Here is a 16,542-nt window from a genome sequence, read left to right as displayed (position 1 = left end):
TATAAGTCATGGAATCAGTGTGTGTTTTCCTACTGTAAGCTCAAACCTTACCTGATATTTCAAAAAGACCTCAGAAATGTGACACGGACACAATTTCACACAGACGTCTTAGTGTCAGTGTAAGACAGGTTTTATTTTTGATTGATGTTTGTAGCTGCTCTCATTTTTATTATTTTAAGTAATATTTGCTAAACTTCTGAAGCCAATGCAAAATTTTTTCAAAAAAGCAGAATCCTTTGTTTACTGAGGATTTGTTATTCATGATCCATAATCTAGAGTAAATTGAGGGCAATAAAATACATTTAGATTGCCAATTACACTGGAGAGCAGCAGGTACAATGTTTTCGATACAAGTGACTGATGAACTCAACTGAGATGTGAACAATGACAATGTCACTGTACGAATGATAAATGATCATGTCATACCTTCCTTTCATTCTCTGCAACTTTTCATTCCAGGTCTGCCCCGAGTGAAGTTTGACGGAAAATGTTACTGAAGTTTTGGAACTGCATAGCTTTTCTTATAATATTTGAGACATCTTTTAAACGGGCCTTGGCACAGAGTGAAGATGGTAAGTCAGGATTCATCTTCTCCTCAATTGATCAAAAATGCCTCAGATATTTAACTTCTCCTGTAGATTTTTTGTCAAGGTCCATGGCGGCCGAAGCAGACTTAAAGATCTCAGCATCATTTCCTGAACGGCAACATGTTCACATCGTGAGTTAAAGTCCATTAAATGGAAGTTGATTGATTTGGGGAAAAAAATCAATTGTTCAAAAAAGTGCAACTGATTGGAAATGTGTAATGTGTCTGCCAGAGCATGGAAATGACTGACTCCCGTGTCTTGTAGAAAGACCATTAAGTAAACACATACAATTAAAGTGTTTCATTGCTGAATATTAAAGGAATTCAATTCACTGATGGTTTTTAAGTTCATAGGGGAGAGATATAAGATTGAAAAGTAATAACCAAATGTTTCATATCCCCACTGCAAACTTGTTTTGAAAAGAAACATGACTGGAGGAATGCCGTAGAAGTCAACCACTGGCTCACCAAGTACCTTATGTCAATCCCCATCCATCATAGAGTCTCTTCCAATGTCCCTCAATAAAAAGACCTCACCAATTCTGTTGAATAAGTTTGGATAGTGCATGCTTTATTAACAAATAATGTATTAAAAACATTAAACCACCATAAATATGTTACATATGATACATATATTAACCCTAACCATTCTTAACCCTAGCCTAACACAAGAGGTCCTGGGATTACAATGCTGTTCATTGAGCCTTCCTTCAATGTCCAATGTCTTTTATTACCCTCAACCGCAAATACCTGACTCAATGGTATTCTGCCTCACAGCCAAATTCGATACACACATCAATCCAGAGCCTATAATTCTTACACCGTTTACTCTACAGCTTTGGCTGCAACATTTTTTAATTTTTTTAACAGCGCCCTTATATACATTGTAAAACTATAGAACAAGCTCTAAAAACTCCAAGTGAACCCTCCTAATACCACTGAGAGAGGGCAGACCTGCTGTCTGTCCCTACATTGCTGCTGGCCATCAATAAGGTAGAGAAGTTATTTGTTCTAACACATACTTTGCTGGACTTCTGCATGGATTGATTTTGCTTACAACTAGCAAAAAAAAATTGGCTGCATTTCAACTGAGCGTGATTTGTCTCGATTTGAAATTTAAAATTCAGGTATATTGGAAGGAAATCAAAGCATGAATCAATGCATAAAGAGTTAGCAGATGGGTATGTGAAGTCTGAATTAATATGAGTACATTTGGCCATCTCCAAGAGATACACATGAAGACCTTTGACATTTTTACAGGGCAATCCAATGTTTTAGATAAACCTAGTTCCTGAAACCTTAATTTTTTCCACTATGACCACCGAGAGACATATTTTATGAGATATACAGTACCTCGTAGTGGAGATCACACTGTCATTCAGATTATCTTTGAACTGCCGGAGGCAAACTTCTTGCCTCAGGACTAAGTTAATATATTCATCTCTGCAAATGGCTGTTTTTCAAACAACTATTTGGGCTACTCAGCTTCTTTTTAAGCAATTCTTTTTTCCCTAAAGCTTTTCATTCCTTGCACAGTGCCAAGGACTTGGTTCATAATATTATGGAATTCCTTGCTGCTGGAGGTGGTAATAGCAGATTTTCTTAGATACTTCTAATTCTATCAGACTTCAGTGTTTGAAGGTATACCATATTACAGGTGTTTGGGGAAGTAATTATCATGTTGGGGTCAAGGAGTTTATATTTTTACCTTGTGGGTAAACTGTTTTTTTTGCATTCCTGTGAATCAGAACAATGTGAAAGTCCTTGAAATGTTAAACAGGATGCATTATGACTCTGAGTTACTATGCATGTTACTATGTATTGTGAGAAGATTAGATATAACTATAGGTAGATGCAGGGCTGGATTTCCTGTGCAGGTGCTCCTAGGCTGCACGGTCCTAATGCCCAGCTGAGCGGTCCTATCGCTAGCTCTCGCTCCCCCCCATGAGCGTACACCCGGATCCCCAGTGCTCCTCAGATAGCGACTGGGTGGCATGCCGCCTCTAACATTTTGCTGCCCCAGGCCCCAGCCTTTGTGGCCTTGCCACAAATCCAGGCCTGAGTAAGTGCCTTTCTTCTGCAGAGAAAAGACAAGAACATAAATATGCCATAACAATTGACTTTGCCTTAACTATATTCTATTAATATAGACAGGGTGCTTTTCTTCCTGACAAGAGTACACAAAAATATAACAGTTTCTCATATCTGAGATTAACGTCTTCATGACTACCTGAGGACCTCTCCCAGATACTTGAACACTCACACTTCAGAGAACCGTTTTTCTTTTGCATGGCCAGATTCCACATCATAATCACCCACATTACTCAAACATGGCTTTTATCTAGGTACAAATTTCTCTTTTCCACACACAAAGATACCAGAGAATCTCACACTCTCCACATGGCACCAACAGCCTCAACATCTTCAACCATCAGCTCCCTCTATGATTTGCAGGTTCAGCTCTTTGCAGGGTGGCAGATCTTTCCACACCTAATTATTTGGCTAGGAATTAACATTAAACCATTTTCTGCCATACAACCACCTGCCAAGAAGTAATGACTTCATAGTATGGAGGGGGTGATGAAGATAATGAGTGGCTGCTCTACCTTTATTGTATTGAACAGAGTTCAAGAGCATTCCCTTGGTTCAGTTGTTCCTTTATTGGTGGCAGATGGAGGCAGGTGCAATTAAAGAGCCATGTCATAAAACTGTGCCCTTATATATAATATAATACAGTGCTTATACAGTGTTTGTATGCTGGGCAGTGATGATATACTTAGTGAAAGGAAATCACTGAACCTTTATGTTAATGTGAAAAGTATACTAATCTGAGATAGCGGGAAAGTAAATAAGAAAGACGGAGGAATAATATATCTGGAATGGAGAATTAGATTAGCACACCCACCAGATGCTTTCCTTTCAGTCTCATTGATATTTTGCTTTAGGGAACAGTATATTATCATAAATTCCCATTTATTTCTATTTATAGTTGAGAATTATTGAACTACAGTATATTATGGCACATTTTGCTTATTGAAGAGTAACTAGAGCGTAGTGTCTGTTAATATGGAAAACTAAACATGGAATAGAAGAAGACATAATTAGCTTTTGTAGACTACACTATGCATGGGTTATAGAAACCATTTTAGGCTTGATCATGTTGTGCAAGCTCAGTGTAGTGCAAAAATCACTCAGAAGTGCACCAGAGTTTATTTTTTTAAATAACTTGGTAACAGTGAAATAGTTCAAATTCAGGTGAACAGAATTTGCATCTTCAGTAGAGCAGAGACCTGCCAGTTATGCTTCAATGGATCATAATATTCACACATGGGTTCCAAAGGTGGGACTTTCTAGTTAATGTTGTCTGCTGCTAGACGTACAGTATATATTTGATTGCCTATGCTGGTGATATCAAAGCTAACCTAATACACTGGTTTATGGAGCCACAGCTGCTCAGTGCTCACCAAATAGCCCTCTACCTATATAGCACTCTACAAGGGACATAACAGCCTATGGTTAGTAAAAGCCCTTTAGCTGAAATGGACCATAACTGTTTTCTGCCAAAGCATAACCATGTTCTTATTTATGCTTTTGAGAGATTAGCTGTACTTCAAAGGATTACCTTAGCTATAAAAAAGTGACGTTTCTTCTAAAAAAGCTACCCATTCTCCTTGTTGTCAGTCAAAGTCAAAAATCAGTCAAAAAATCATTGTGCTGGGGATCTAAGAACATTTTTCTCATATTGCTTCTGTTCCTGAAATTCAGAACCTACGGATACTTTCTTCAACTTCCCACTCCATCTGCCCCCAAGATTTTAGCAAGGAATGTGCCAGTGACTGCACTGCAATCAGTGGTACCAGACAGCTTCAGGCTATGTTACACCGTATGGTTATACAGTATGCACAAAGGCAGACTGTATATCCATATTATCAGTGGCTTATAGAATCAGAAAGGGGGGGGATTGTTTTGATCATCTTCCTCAAGTCAGGGGCTACTAATCCCCAAACTGCTGTGTGAGACCTCCCACTGTGCCAATGGGAAATTGAGGCATTTTAATGCATTGCATTGACTAATCCCTAGAATTCCTAATTCATATATTTCTACAGCCTGAATCAATTGAACTCTTTCTTCCAAACCACATCAAAAGAGGAAAGGAAAGACCTCTTAAAGGTCATATGACATTATGTATATATATACAGTATACTTGTGTTACATTTTAATAAGAATTTGCACTTAAGACCAGAGGGTAATCTAAAATACAAGAACAGAACTTCAGGCAACAGATGCAGAAATTCCTTTTTGCAATTTGAAACCTACAACTGACAAGAATTGTCAACAGATTTCTTCAGTATCCTGGGGCTAGACTGGAAATTACCATTTATTCATAACACTCAATAAAAAGCGAAACAGGAGGGGGTAGAAAAGACGAATCTTTCTCACCTGATGCTCTCCTATGCCTGAAGAGAATTTCATCAGTTAGGGATCATTTAATAAATGACAGTTTTGTATTTCATCGTGGATTATGTATAATTGTGGGGAAAATAATTGGAATGTCCCGGAAAGAATATGCAGAGGATTTTGAATGACAATGGAGTTCCCGGAATGCCTGTAAAGAAGCAAATGCGCTGCACTGTCAATTTTAATTACTCTAAAAAGTTTTTTTTTACCCATAATTGCAGTATAATAGTGGGTGCCAGCTATGTTGTATTGTGATGCACCAATATGGAAACATATTGCAAATTTAGAAAGTTAAAGTTTTTTTAAACCTTTACTTAAAGTAGTCTCCAATTAGAGTTCGGTGGAGGGAGTTGTTTACCATGTTAGAGTTTCCTTCCTTCTCTGAAAGGGGAGTCAGTTGTCCATAGTCTTTAAAAGAGAAGTTACCATGCTCCTCATTTAGTGGAGCAAGTGCATGGTGCTAGAAAGCCTGAGGCAGAGGCAGACCTCAGTAGGAGATGAAGTTCCAGAAATGGTGGGACTATCTAGCCACTGAGAAGTTGAACCATGGTATACAGTAGCTCAGTCTTGGAATAAGAGTCAGGCTTATGGCAGTTAGCAGAACAACCAGATGGTCCAACAAGGAGGCAGAAGGTTTAGTACCCTAGGAGTCACCTATCATCATAGAGACTCAAGTGGTCAAACATAGGAATAGAGATTCTGGAAGGAGCACCACTGTAAGAGGTGTGCATTCTGGGACAGAACAGTAGTGTTCTGGAAATTAAGGAACCAGATATCAGTTGAATTAAAAGACAACGTTTATTGAATTTTAAGCTCACAAAAAGTCAGAACCCTAAACGAAGGAATCACAGAGTTTTTATAGATTTGTAAAAAGGGAGTTACTGGTGGGAGAGCATAGAGATATTGCACCACAGCACAGAAAAACAAAGAGCTGCTCTTACAGCCAAATAGGAGGCTCTGCCCTCAAGTCCAGGGTACTAGTGACTAAAGGACGAATTGTGTTTGGAGAAAATACAACAAAATGAGAATTCGCACCAGTAAAAAGTGAAAAAGACAATTCACTGGCAAGAAATTTTGCTTGGTTTTGCAAGGTGAATTTTCGTTCAAGCCAACGATCGGTAATCCACATTTTTATCATTACTTTACCCTTTTAGCCAAAGTAATATATGTATATACTTACCTGTATATACTTGTATATACTTACCTGACACTCTGGGCCAGTGCTACTATATTGTTTGTCAAAATTATTCAGATGTCCATTGACTTTAATGCATTTGAACAAAATAGTCGCGCCTTTAAAATTGTTGCCCATCACTAGTGGCCACATGAAATCAACCCACTAGGGATGGACGTGTTTCCTTCCTTTTAATCAGAACTATCTGACATTGCTGTTTGAGCTCTGTTATCTGTTCTGCTCATCACATGCAGTGGGAAATCTGGTGATGTTTTAGTTTCTAGGAACATTTGAAGTGAACAGAATAGAATATATTCCCAGTATGTGACCCTACCAGAAATGTACAAGGCATCTAATTTTTTTAAAAAAACGGTGTTTCTGCCATTGGTTCTTTTACTTAGCACAACAACTGTTTACACATTTGTTGACTTAATTTAAATTAACTAATTTACAACTAAATTTAGAAAAAGATCAATAAACTTCTAGTGAATCTGTTGTTCAATTGCAAGTCAAACTGTTCTTGACTGTGTCCAACTCATTGCAGCAGAAAAACACCTAAAGGGTTAATCCCCCCTACTGCTCAGGAAGTCCCAAATCTGTTATGGTGTCCTGTGGGTGGGAGATATTCCCACTGGCACAGAGTTTAAAGGCTATTTCATATCTATCCTACAGGGATTACTTCCATAGCAATAGCTCAGGCATACGGAACGCATTTTAGGACATCATCAGGGGAAATCCATGTCCTGTATACGATCTCCTATGCTAGACGAATGCAATGTCGCCTGCTTTTCCACTCACCCCTCCTCAAAGCAGACATCACACCTCGCTCCTCCCTCCTCAGCTGTCATGTCGATAGACTACAAAGAGTGGTGGTAAATGGAACATTTTCTAATTGGACCAGTGTTGTTAGTGGAGTACCGCAGGGCGCTGTACTAGGTCCCTTGCTTTTCAACTTGTTTATTAATGACCTGGAGGTGGCCATTGAAAATACTGTTTCTATTTTTGCAGATGAGACTAAATTGTGCAGAACTATAGGTTCCATGCAGGATGCTGCCACTTTGCACAGTGATTTGTCTAAACTGGAAAACTGGGCAGCAAACTGGAAAATGAGGTTCAATGTTGATAAATGCAGGTTATGCACTTTGGCAAAAATAATATAAATGCAAGTTAAACACTAAATGGTGTTGGGAGTTTCCTTAAATGAGAAGGATCTAGGGGTCTTTGTAGATAACACGTTGTCTAATTCTGGGCAGTGTCATTCTGTGGCTACTAAAGCAAATAAAGTTCTGTCTTGCATAAAAAAGGGCATTAACTCAAGGGATGAAAACATAATTATGTCTCTTTATAGGTCCCTGGTAAGGCCTCATCTGGAGTATGCAGTTCAGTTTTGGACTCCAGTCCTTAAGAGGGATATAAATGAGCTGGAGAGAGTGCAGAGACGTGCAACGAAATTGGTTAGAGGGACGGAAGACTTAAATTATGAGGGTAGACTGTCAAGGTTGGGGTTGTTTTCTCTGGAAAAAAGGCGCTTGAAGGGGACATGATTGCACTTTACAAGTACATTAGAGGACATTATAGACAAATAACAGGGGACCTTTTTACCCATAAAGTGGATCACCGTACCAGAGGCCTCCCCTTCAGACTAGAAGAAAAGAACTTTCATTTGAAGCAACGTAGGGGGTTCTTCACAGTCAGGACAGTGAGGTTGTGGAATGCACTGCCGGGTGATGTTGTGATGGCTGATTCAGTTAATGCCTTTAAGAATGGCTTGGATGATTTTTTGGACAGACATATTATCAAAGGCTATTGTGATACTAAGCTCTATAGTTAGTATAGGTATGGGTTGATAGAATTTGATTAAAAGTAGGGAGGGGTGTATGTATGGATGCTGGGTTTTCATTTGGAGGGGTTGAACTTGATGGACTTTGTCTTTTTTCAACCCAATTTAACTATGTAACTATGTAACTATGTCTTGTTCCCTACTCCTCCCTCCACAACCATCCGACCTCGCTCCTTGCTCCTCCCTCCTCAGCCAGCAGTCCTGGGTCCTCCCTCCTCCATCATCCTTCCTGGGTCCTAGCTTCTCCCTCCTCAGCCGTCAGTTCTTGCTCCTCACTCTTCAGGGTGCGCATATTCAGCCTTGCACCCTAATTATAGTTACTTATAGTTACTTGCCATTTCTTTTAGCCAACAGGCGTTTTAGGTTTTTTAATTGCACCAATCAAATTCAAGCAAGAGGTGAGGGCTGAGGAGGGAGAAGATAGGACCCAGGACAAATGGCTGAGGAGGGAGGAGTGAGTAGCAAGAGTTGATGGCTGAGAAGGGAGGAGCGAGGTGTGATGTCAGCCTCACTGGATGGGTGAGTAAAAAAGCATGCCATGTCGCATTCCTCTGGCTTAAGACAGCGCACAGAGAACAACAATTTCTCCTGACAATGTCCTAAAATGCGTTCCGTACAGGCAGCTGCACTAGACTGGAAAGATTTAACTAACTCCCTGCCCTCTGACTATGTGATTCCCTATATGGATAAATGTTCTATAGGTGTAACCCCTAGCTTCCTACTCAAACAAATCAGCAGGAACACTCAAAGCAAAGAAGAGAAATCTCAGGCTGGCTCTCAGTAGATTTGTGCAGAGACCATGCTTTCTTCTTCTCTTCTTCCTGGAAAAGGTCTGCCTCACTTTCATTTTGGCTCCAAACCTCCTTCAGAGAGGTCACAAGGTTAAAAGCAAATCCTTCTTGCTCATTGGCCAGGCTGTGGCTGAAAACTGTCACACTGCAGTACAAGCAGCAGCCATTTTTTCCGTAGATTTAAAGTGACAAGGTTATGCATTTATGGAAAGGGTAAATAACACTTCCCTACACAAATATATATTTTTTAATTTCCTTTTTCTCTTTAATGTTAAAACAGTACTTTGTACTAGTGATGAGCAAATCTGTCCCATTTTGCCATGAGATTGGTGCTACTGTGAAAAAATTGCGAAATGCATAGAAGTCAACGGGTGTCAAAATATTTTCTTTTTTGCGAAAAAATTTGCAGATGGTGAAATGCAGAAATTCGCTCATCACTACTATCTACTTTATCCATCTAAGATATAGTTAATCTTTATTGGAGTCAAAACAATCCTATTGGGTTAAATGTTTTTAAATTATTTTTAAGTAGACTGTCTTAAGGTATGAAGACCCAAATTACAGAAAACCCCAGGTGCCAATCATTCTGGATAAAAGGTCCCATACCTGTATAGTAGGACTGCCTCAGTTGTGTAAGTTGATTTGTTTTGGGCTTAATTATGGGTTTTAAATACAGTTCTCTAAAAGACACTTCTGCTAAAGAGAGAATGGTTCCTTTAGCTATACTTTCACAGTGCCAAAGCAATCCAAAAAAAGCTCATACATATTTTTAACTTCAGCATCAAAATTCTATACCTCTCCAGAGCATTTTATTTTATATAGCAACATGTTCTTGGATATGAACAAGACTCTAAGATCCTTTGGGCTGTCTCTTTACCTCTTTGTGCAATAATTCAGTGGCTGCTGCCTCCAATGTTCGTGTCTGAATTATACTGCGTAACCTTACTCTAGAGACGGTGCTGTAAATTTAGTTGTTGCTTAAACCAGCACAGGCAAGGTTGCTTCCAAAGTAATACAGCTATTAATAAATGCTAAATGAATATTTGATTTAAAGTGAAAATAAACCTTATTTATTTAGTAAGTATGGCTTTCACAAATGCTTCTGTTCATTCTGTTATTCTATACACCATATAGGCATAACTTGTTGGGTGCAAGCTAATGAAGCAATGCATTCCTATTTTTCGTTGATTATATTTATATCTTCACATTCTTCTATTAATTGTGCATCTTTTATACTAAATTCCCAATTCTTGTCCAGTTGCTAGGGTAACTAAGTCTTATCGCCAATATAACTGGTAAGATTGAAAGTCTTGTAGACAAACAATGATAATGATAATTCAAAAACTACATAAATAGAAGATGAAGACCACATGGTAATTTCCTTAAAATACTATTGTCTGCATTGTCTAGTGTTTACGTAAAGTTTAATTTAATTGGTCTGCCCCTTTAAACACCCTAACAAAAGTAAGTGAAGGAAGAGTCAGGACCATGAAGGAGGAGGAGAACACCTCAGTGGAAATCAAGGAAAGAGGCCCATGAAGACAGTCATGAAGAATATTTATAATTAGTAGCCCCATTCTCCACAGAGAAGGGACAGTGTGGGGGTTAGTTCTGCAGGTGACACCCACCAGAGTAAAGTCTTCACTGTATAAGGTTTGTAGAATATATTCTCAAAGAAGACACCTCTGAATATCAAGTACACTGAAGTTGACACCTTTTTTTAGATTAACCTATTCAAGAAATATTAGCAGAGTTAAGTCTAAAGCAACTAGAATTTTTTTTGTAGTTTTCTTGAAAACATTTCACCACTCAATAAAGCGGCTTCTTCAGTTCAAATTTGTTAGATAATGTTTATCATGACCCAGATGAATAAGAATCTCCATAGACTATTAAAGGAAATTAGTACCTTTATTGCCAAATGTTTATTCTTTATTAAGGGGCAGATTTATCAATGGTCGAAGTGAAAATTTGAATTTTGAATTGAAAATTTTGAAATTCGAATTTTCAAGGTTTTTTGTGAGTAGGGTTTAGTTAAAATTTGATTTGAGTTGAAAAAAAAATATCGAATTAGATTTTTGGAATTTATAATACGCTGGCCCTTCATGGGAGTTTAAAATAACTCCCATGAATTTGAAATTTGACCCTTGATAAATCTACCCCTAAATCAATAATTCCTGATTAAGAATATCTTGCATCCAATATGTCTTCCAAAAGTTTGTACAGAGATTGTAGTCCCTTAAAGGACACTTGTTGGCTAAATATATTATCCCCAACCAAAGGTGCAGGCTTAAAGAGTTTGGGGGTAACAGTAATTTGTTTTTTTTAAACTGCCCCCCACCAGTGCTAGGACACTTGCACAGGGAGGGAGCTCCCAGAGTGATCTGCCAAGTCAGCAGAGCCGGGCCACACTGGGTGGGCGCCCTAGGCAACCTGGGCCGACGCTGCGCCGGCTGTGTGCGCGCATGCGCAAGTTGATGCTGGCACGCATGCGCAAATTAACGCTGGCGCGCATGCGCGTGTTAACGCCGGCGCGCATGCGCAGAAGTGTCAATCGACGTGCGCACATGCGCAGAACCATCAATCGCCCGCAGGAAGATGGAGAGTGAGAGGACCGGACATGGGGTAGGCGACAGAGCAGGTACGTGCCTGGCGCCCCCCCCAGCTTTGCGCCCTAGGCACGTGCCTACTCTGCCTACCCCTAGTTCCGGACCTGCAAGTCAGTCAGAGAGCATGCGCATAACATGTTTCTGATGTCACGTGCATGTGCATAAAAAGCAAGTTGCAATATCCGTTTATAATGTGCATGCATGTGCCCCATAATGGTGTAATTTAAAAAAAAAAAAACTAGTTACCCACAATCAGAGTGTGGGCTAATGCCACCTTTGGTTGGGGATAATATATTTAGCCAACAGGTGCCCTTTAAACTTCCTTATTGTGTGATGGCCCAATTGAAAGATTTTGTTCAATTCATAGCCTAATCAAGTCCTTAGTGATGGGCGAATCTCCCCCATTCTCGTGAAAAATTCGCGAAAAATCGTGAAATCGGAAAGTTCACAAAAAAATCATGAAATTCTAACATTTTCACAAAGAAATTATGAAATTCTAAAGTTTTCTCGAAATATTAGAGCAATTGTAACATTTTCACAAAAAAATCGAGCAATTCGAACCTTTTCATGAAAAAATCCAGCAATTCGAACTTTTTCACAACAAAATCGTAAATTGACTATGGCGAATTTTCACGGGCTAATTTTCTCTGGCGATTCGCGAGTTTATTTGCCGGCAGCGATACGCAGGAATTCCTTGCAAATTTGTGCCAGGCAAATTTATTCACCCATCACTAGTCCTTATCTCCTGGGGTAAATTCATTGAAGGAGTTATCAATTTTCTTCTAGTTAAGAATAGTTTAAACGTTTGTGCCCCTGCATTCTTAGGCCACAAGTTTGGATGAGATGCACATTTATATTTGAACTGAGACCCTCAATACAGTCAAGGGCCTATTCATGAACATCTCCGTCATCAGAAAGAAAAACAACAAATCAATCCAGACAAAGGTCAAGGTGAATGGCATATGGAATTAGTTCAATGGGGCTGTATTCTTTATTAAAGACACATTGAGTGTTCACTTTAATTGAAATTGCCAGTGGCACTTTCTAGAAAGAATCAAATAACAGACCAGAGAATATAAACACCAATTCATCTTTGAATAGAAATGTAATTAAAGAAAGGTCAAAGAAAATAAACATTGCATGAAGGTATTATTGAAACAGTCGTCCTTCACTGTTAGCTGCCTCTTGGACTTATTATTTACCAGCTCACAGGTCTCTCTTCTGATTCAATAGTCAAGAACTGTTGCAACAAGCCCACAAACCATCCAAGGAATGTATTTTAGTGACACTGATCAGCTCACACATATATGATTTTTTGAAAATATTGCAAAGGTACTTTCTACTTTCTATATATATAGAAGCAGTTTAACTCTTTAGCAGTAATTACTTGCAAGCATACTGTACATAGCCTTCATCTAGGGATAGCAGACTTTCGTGCATGATCTTAAATAAAAGAGACTAGTCCTTGTCATAAATATTTGTAGAACATCAAGCATCCAGTTACCATACATGTGGGCAATATCTACAAACCTTGTCCTTCATCCCGTAGATACCAAAAGGTTTTTTTCTGTATATTACACCTGTGTCTTATGTAGTTCTGTGTTTTTGTGCTAAGTGATTTAAAGACACATTTTCTGAATGCAAGACTTCCAATAAGGAATGTGTGCTTATTCACTGAAGACACAGGGGCAAGTGTTATGGTGTCACACACCTGGATTATGTAGTCTGTTGACTGCTTCTATAGTACTCGTCCCTATATAGTCCTGTTTTATTTATCCCCTTATTATCACATGGTATCCTTTCCCATGTAGTCCTGTTGCATTGATCCTCATATAGTCTTGTTTTACTCATCCCCATATAATCCTGTTGTACTCATCCACATAAAGTCTTGTTTTGTTCATCCCTTATAAAGTCCTGTTGTACTTATCCCCATATAGTCTTGTTTTACTCATCTCTTATCTAGTCCTGTTGTAATTATCCCCATATAGTCCTGTTGTACTCATATTTCATAGTCTTGTATTCAGTGCTGCATTTAGATTAGGTGCCACCTGATGCACTGGACCTCACTGTGCCCCGTAGCATGACTTCACTTCCTCTATGAGTGATGTCACTGTGACCACACTTTTATGATTGATCCCTCAAACCCCTGCTCCACTGCCATATTGATTAAAATACTCTATGGGGTACATTTATCAAAGAGTGAAGTCTTAGAATGCCACAGCCCATTAGAGTCAAATTCAGCCACTTACCATTCATTTCTGTTGCAAAAAGAGTATTTCTCAATGGGTGAAAGTGAAAGTTCACCGTTTGATAAATATGCCTTTAAAAATGCCACAGAAATGAATGGAGAGTGGCGGGATTTCATTTTAGTGGACTGTGGAGTTCTCAGACTTCATTCTTTGATAAATATACCCCTATGGTGGCTGGGGAGGTGTCTTACTTTTCTAAAAAAATCTTGATGTAGACACCTAAGTTCGGCCTTGGTTGTACTCATTGCCATATAGTTCTGTTGTACTCATCCCTTATTGTCCTGTTGTATTCAGTGCTGTATTTAGGTCTGGTGCCACCGGAGTCATTGGACCTCACTGTGCCCCTAGTGTGACTTCACTTCCATAACAAGTGATGTCATGGTGACCACACTTTGATGATTGACCATTCAAATCCCCAGCTCTGCAGCCAGATTTATTCAGGTGCAATCTGGCGGTAGCTGGGGAGATTTCTTATTTTTCTAAAAAAATCTCGATATACTGTAGGCACCTTGGTACTCATCCCCATATAGTCCTGTTGTGTTAATCCCCATACTCCAGTTCCTGTCATCTCCATATGTAATCATCCCTTCAGTTTCCTGTTGTACCCATACCCATATATGAGAAGACTTTTTGTAAGGTAATAAAGCAACAGAAGGATAAACGTAATGGTGGACATCTAGACGTTAACCTTACTTAATAGTGCTGCCTTCACTTGTTATTAAACTATATTTTAAAATTGAGCACTAGATATGGTATAAAATGAATTACATTGAAAATTCCTTAGAAAGTAGCTGGCTACGGATACTACACCGATTCTGCTAGATGACATCATAGTAATGACTGATTTATCTTTACACACCTACCATGTGACATGGTGTAATCATTTGGTAGTTAGCAGCGGAGTGTGTTGCGATGCCTATCATGCGATGCTTAGATATAAAACTCAGCAGTTGCTTGGGTATACACTTGGAAGTGAATAGAAGCAATGAGGAGAGCACAGCAGGGTTTCTCCAAGCTGTCAGATTTAGCTCTGTGTTAGTATTCTCCCGGGGCTCTTCACATGGAGGAAATACTGTACATCAGTTCCAACACTACCTGCAGGCTTAATTTCCAAGCACGCTGCATATATATGATACAAAACGATAAGCCCTCATTGTGCTATCTGCAAGGCAACAATACGCTGAAATTTCAAAACAGTGATGAAATCCTTGTTATTATGATCTTTGTTATCCGGAAATTATTTGCACCCCCCCAAATAAAAATGGTACAAAAATATATATTATTTTCCTTTTTTTCTTCTATGGTGTTTAAAGGTGAAGGAAAGCTATCGAAGCAGTTTATTGCCACTAGATTAGCCACAATAGTGCAAGCTATAAGACTATATTTATTCTGCAGAATGCTTTACCATACCTGAGTAAACAGCTCTAGAAACTCTCTCTGTTTCTTTGAGATAACAGCTGCCCTATTAGCTTGGTTCTTGCCTGGTTCTCTCCCTGTTCACATATAGATCTGGGCTCAGATTAAAGCAATGAGGGGAGGAGGGAGGGGTAGAGAGAGAGGAGCAAACTGAGCATGCTCAAGCCCTAGCCCTGGAGGGTTATTCTGAAAACAGTAAGTCTGATGCAAAAGCCGATGTTTACACAATAGAAGGAAAGAAATGTGGTGTTTCTTTTGACAGGCGACTCCGAGCAGCATTACTTTGAGGGTTTACTTTATTTATATAGACCTTTCTAATAAAGTTTACTTAATGTTAGCCTTTCCTTCTCCTTTAAAGTTTTAGTATGATTTGAGAAAACATTACATAGGCAGTTATTTATGGTCAGGCTTTATGGTGCAAAACTCAAATGCCTAGAATTTTTCAGGATTTTTTAAAGGCTGTTGCTGCAAAAAAGAAAAGTCAGAAATCTGTCATCTCAGACCTGGTGAGGTTGTATATAAGTCAATGCGAGTAGTCCCTACCCTATTTGGAAGTTTCTGTGGTCAGCACTGAAATTAGCACAAAAAAGGTTTTTTTTCATTGTTTTTTCAAAACTGCACGAGTTGAGTCCCCACTACCTTGTTCCTTGTTCCTGGATAGACAGCTCATTCAAATCTGCTGTGTAGAACATTCTGAAACTGACTATCTATATCTATCATCTATCTATCTATCTATCTATCTATCTATCTATCTATCTATCATCTATCTATCTATCTATCTATCTATCTTCTATCTATCTATCTATCTATCTATCTATCCATCGATCTATCTTCTATCTATCTCTCTTAGTGATGGGAAAATTTATTTGCCAGGCGCAAATTTGCGGCGAATTTGCACGATTCGACGCCAGCGTATAAATTCGCAAAACGCAAAAATTCGCCGGTGTAAAAAAACGGGCACCGGCATCAAAAAAACGGGCACCGGCGTCAAAAACGAGACGCCGGCGCCGTTTTGCGTATTTTTCGGCGAAGCGAAACGGCGCGAATTCGCCCATCACTAATCTCTCTATCTATCCAGCATCTATCTTTCTATTAATCTATCATCTATACATGGTTCTCTGGAAGCACAGAGCTGAAAACTATATGAAGTTGGAGACATACGCATACAGATCAGCAGGGAATTAAAAAAAATCAGGAGAGGAGTTTTCTATTATGTATATTTTTTACTCACCTAAATGATGAAATAATTGTTATTATAAACTCTGTGGGGGCATAATCAGTCAAGGTTCAAAACAAATCTACTGGGGGGAGTACATCAATTGTGGCTACTGCAGCACCAATCTCACGCAATAAGAGAAATTATTTCTCAACAAGGTTAAATTAAATTATGCTGAATATAAAAAAATGCTGTTTTTCCTTTGG

General features: G+C 38.9%; 1 protein-coding gene across 4 annotated transcripts in view; it reads left to right on the top strand.

Annotated features, from left to right (window-relative positions):
• The first annotated feature begins 454 nt into the window (after nt 1-454).
• The window catches only part of LOC108697174 (protocadherin-15), a 404,849-nt gene continuing 388,761 nt past the window's right edge, over nt 455-16,542 (top strand). For all 4 annotated transcript variants that reach the window (XM_041570856.1, XM_041570857.1, XM_041570855.1 and 1 more), the window contains exon 1: nt 455-572. In XM_041570856.1, coding sequence (XP_041426790.1) covers nt 488-572 — 85 coding nt within the window. In that variant the 5' untranslated portion in view covers nt 455-487. The remainder of the gene's footprint in view (nt 573-16,542) is intronic.

The sequence above is a fragment of the Xenopus laevis genome, chromosome 7S (assembly GCF_017654675.1).
Source record: "Xenopus laevis strain J_2021 chromosome 7S, Xenopus_laevis_v10.1, whole genome shotgun sequence".
NCBI lineage: Eukaryota > Metazoa > Chordata > Amphibia > Anura > Pipidae > Xenopus > Xenopus laevis.
This window is presented reverse-complemented; position numbering and strand designations above follow the sequence as displayed.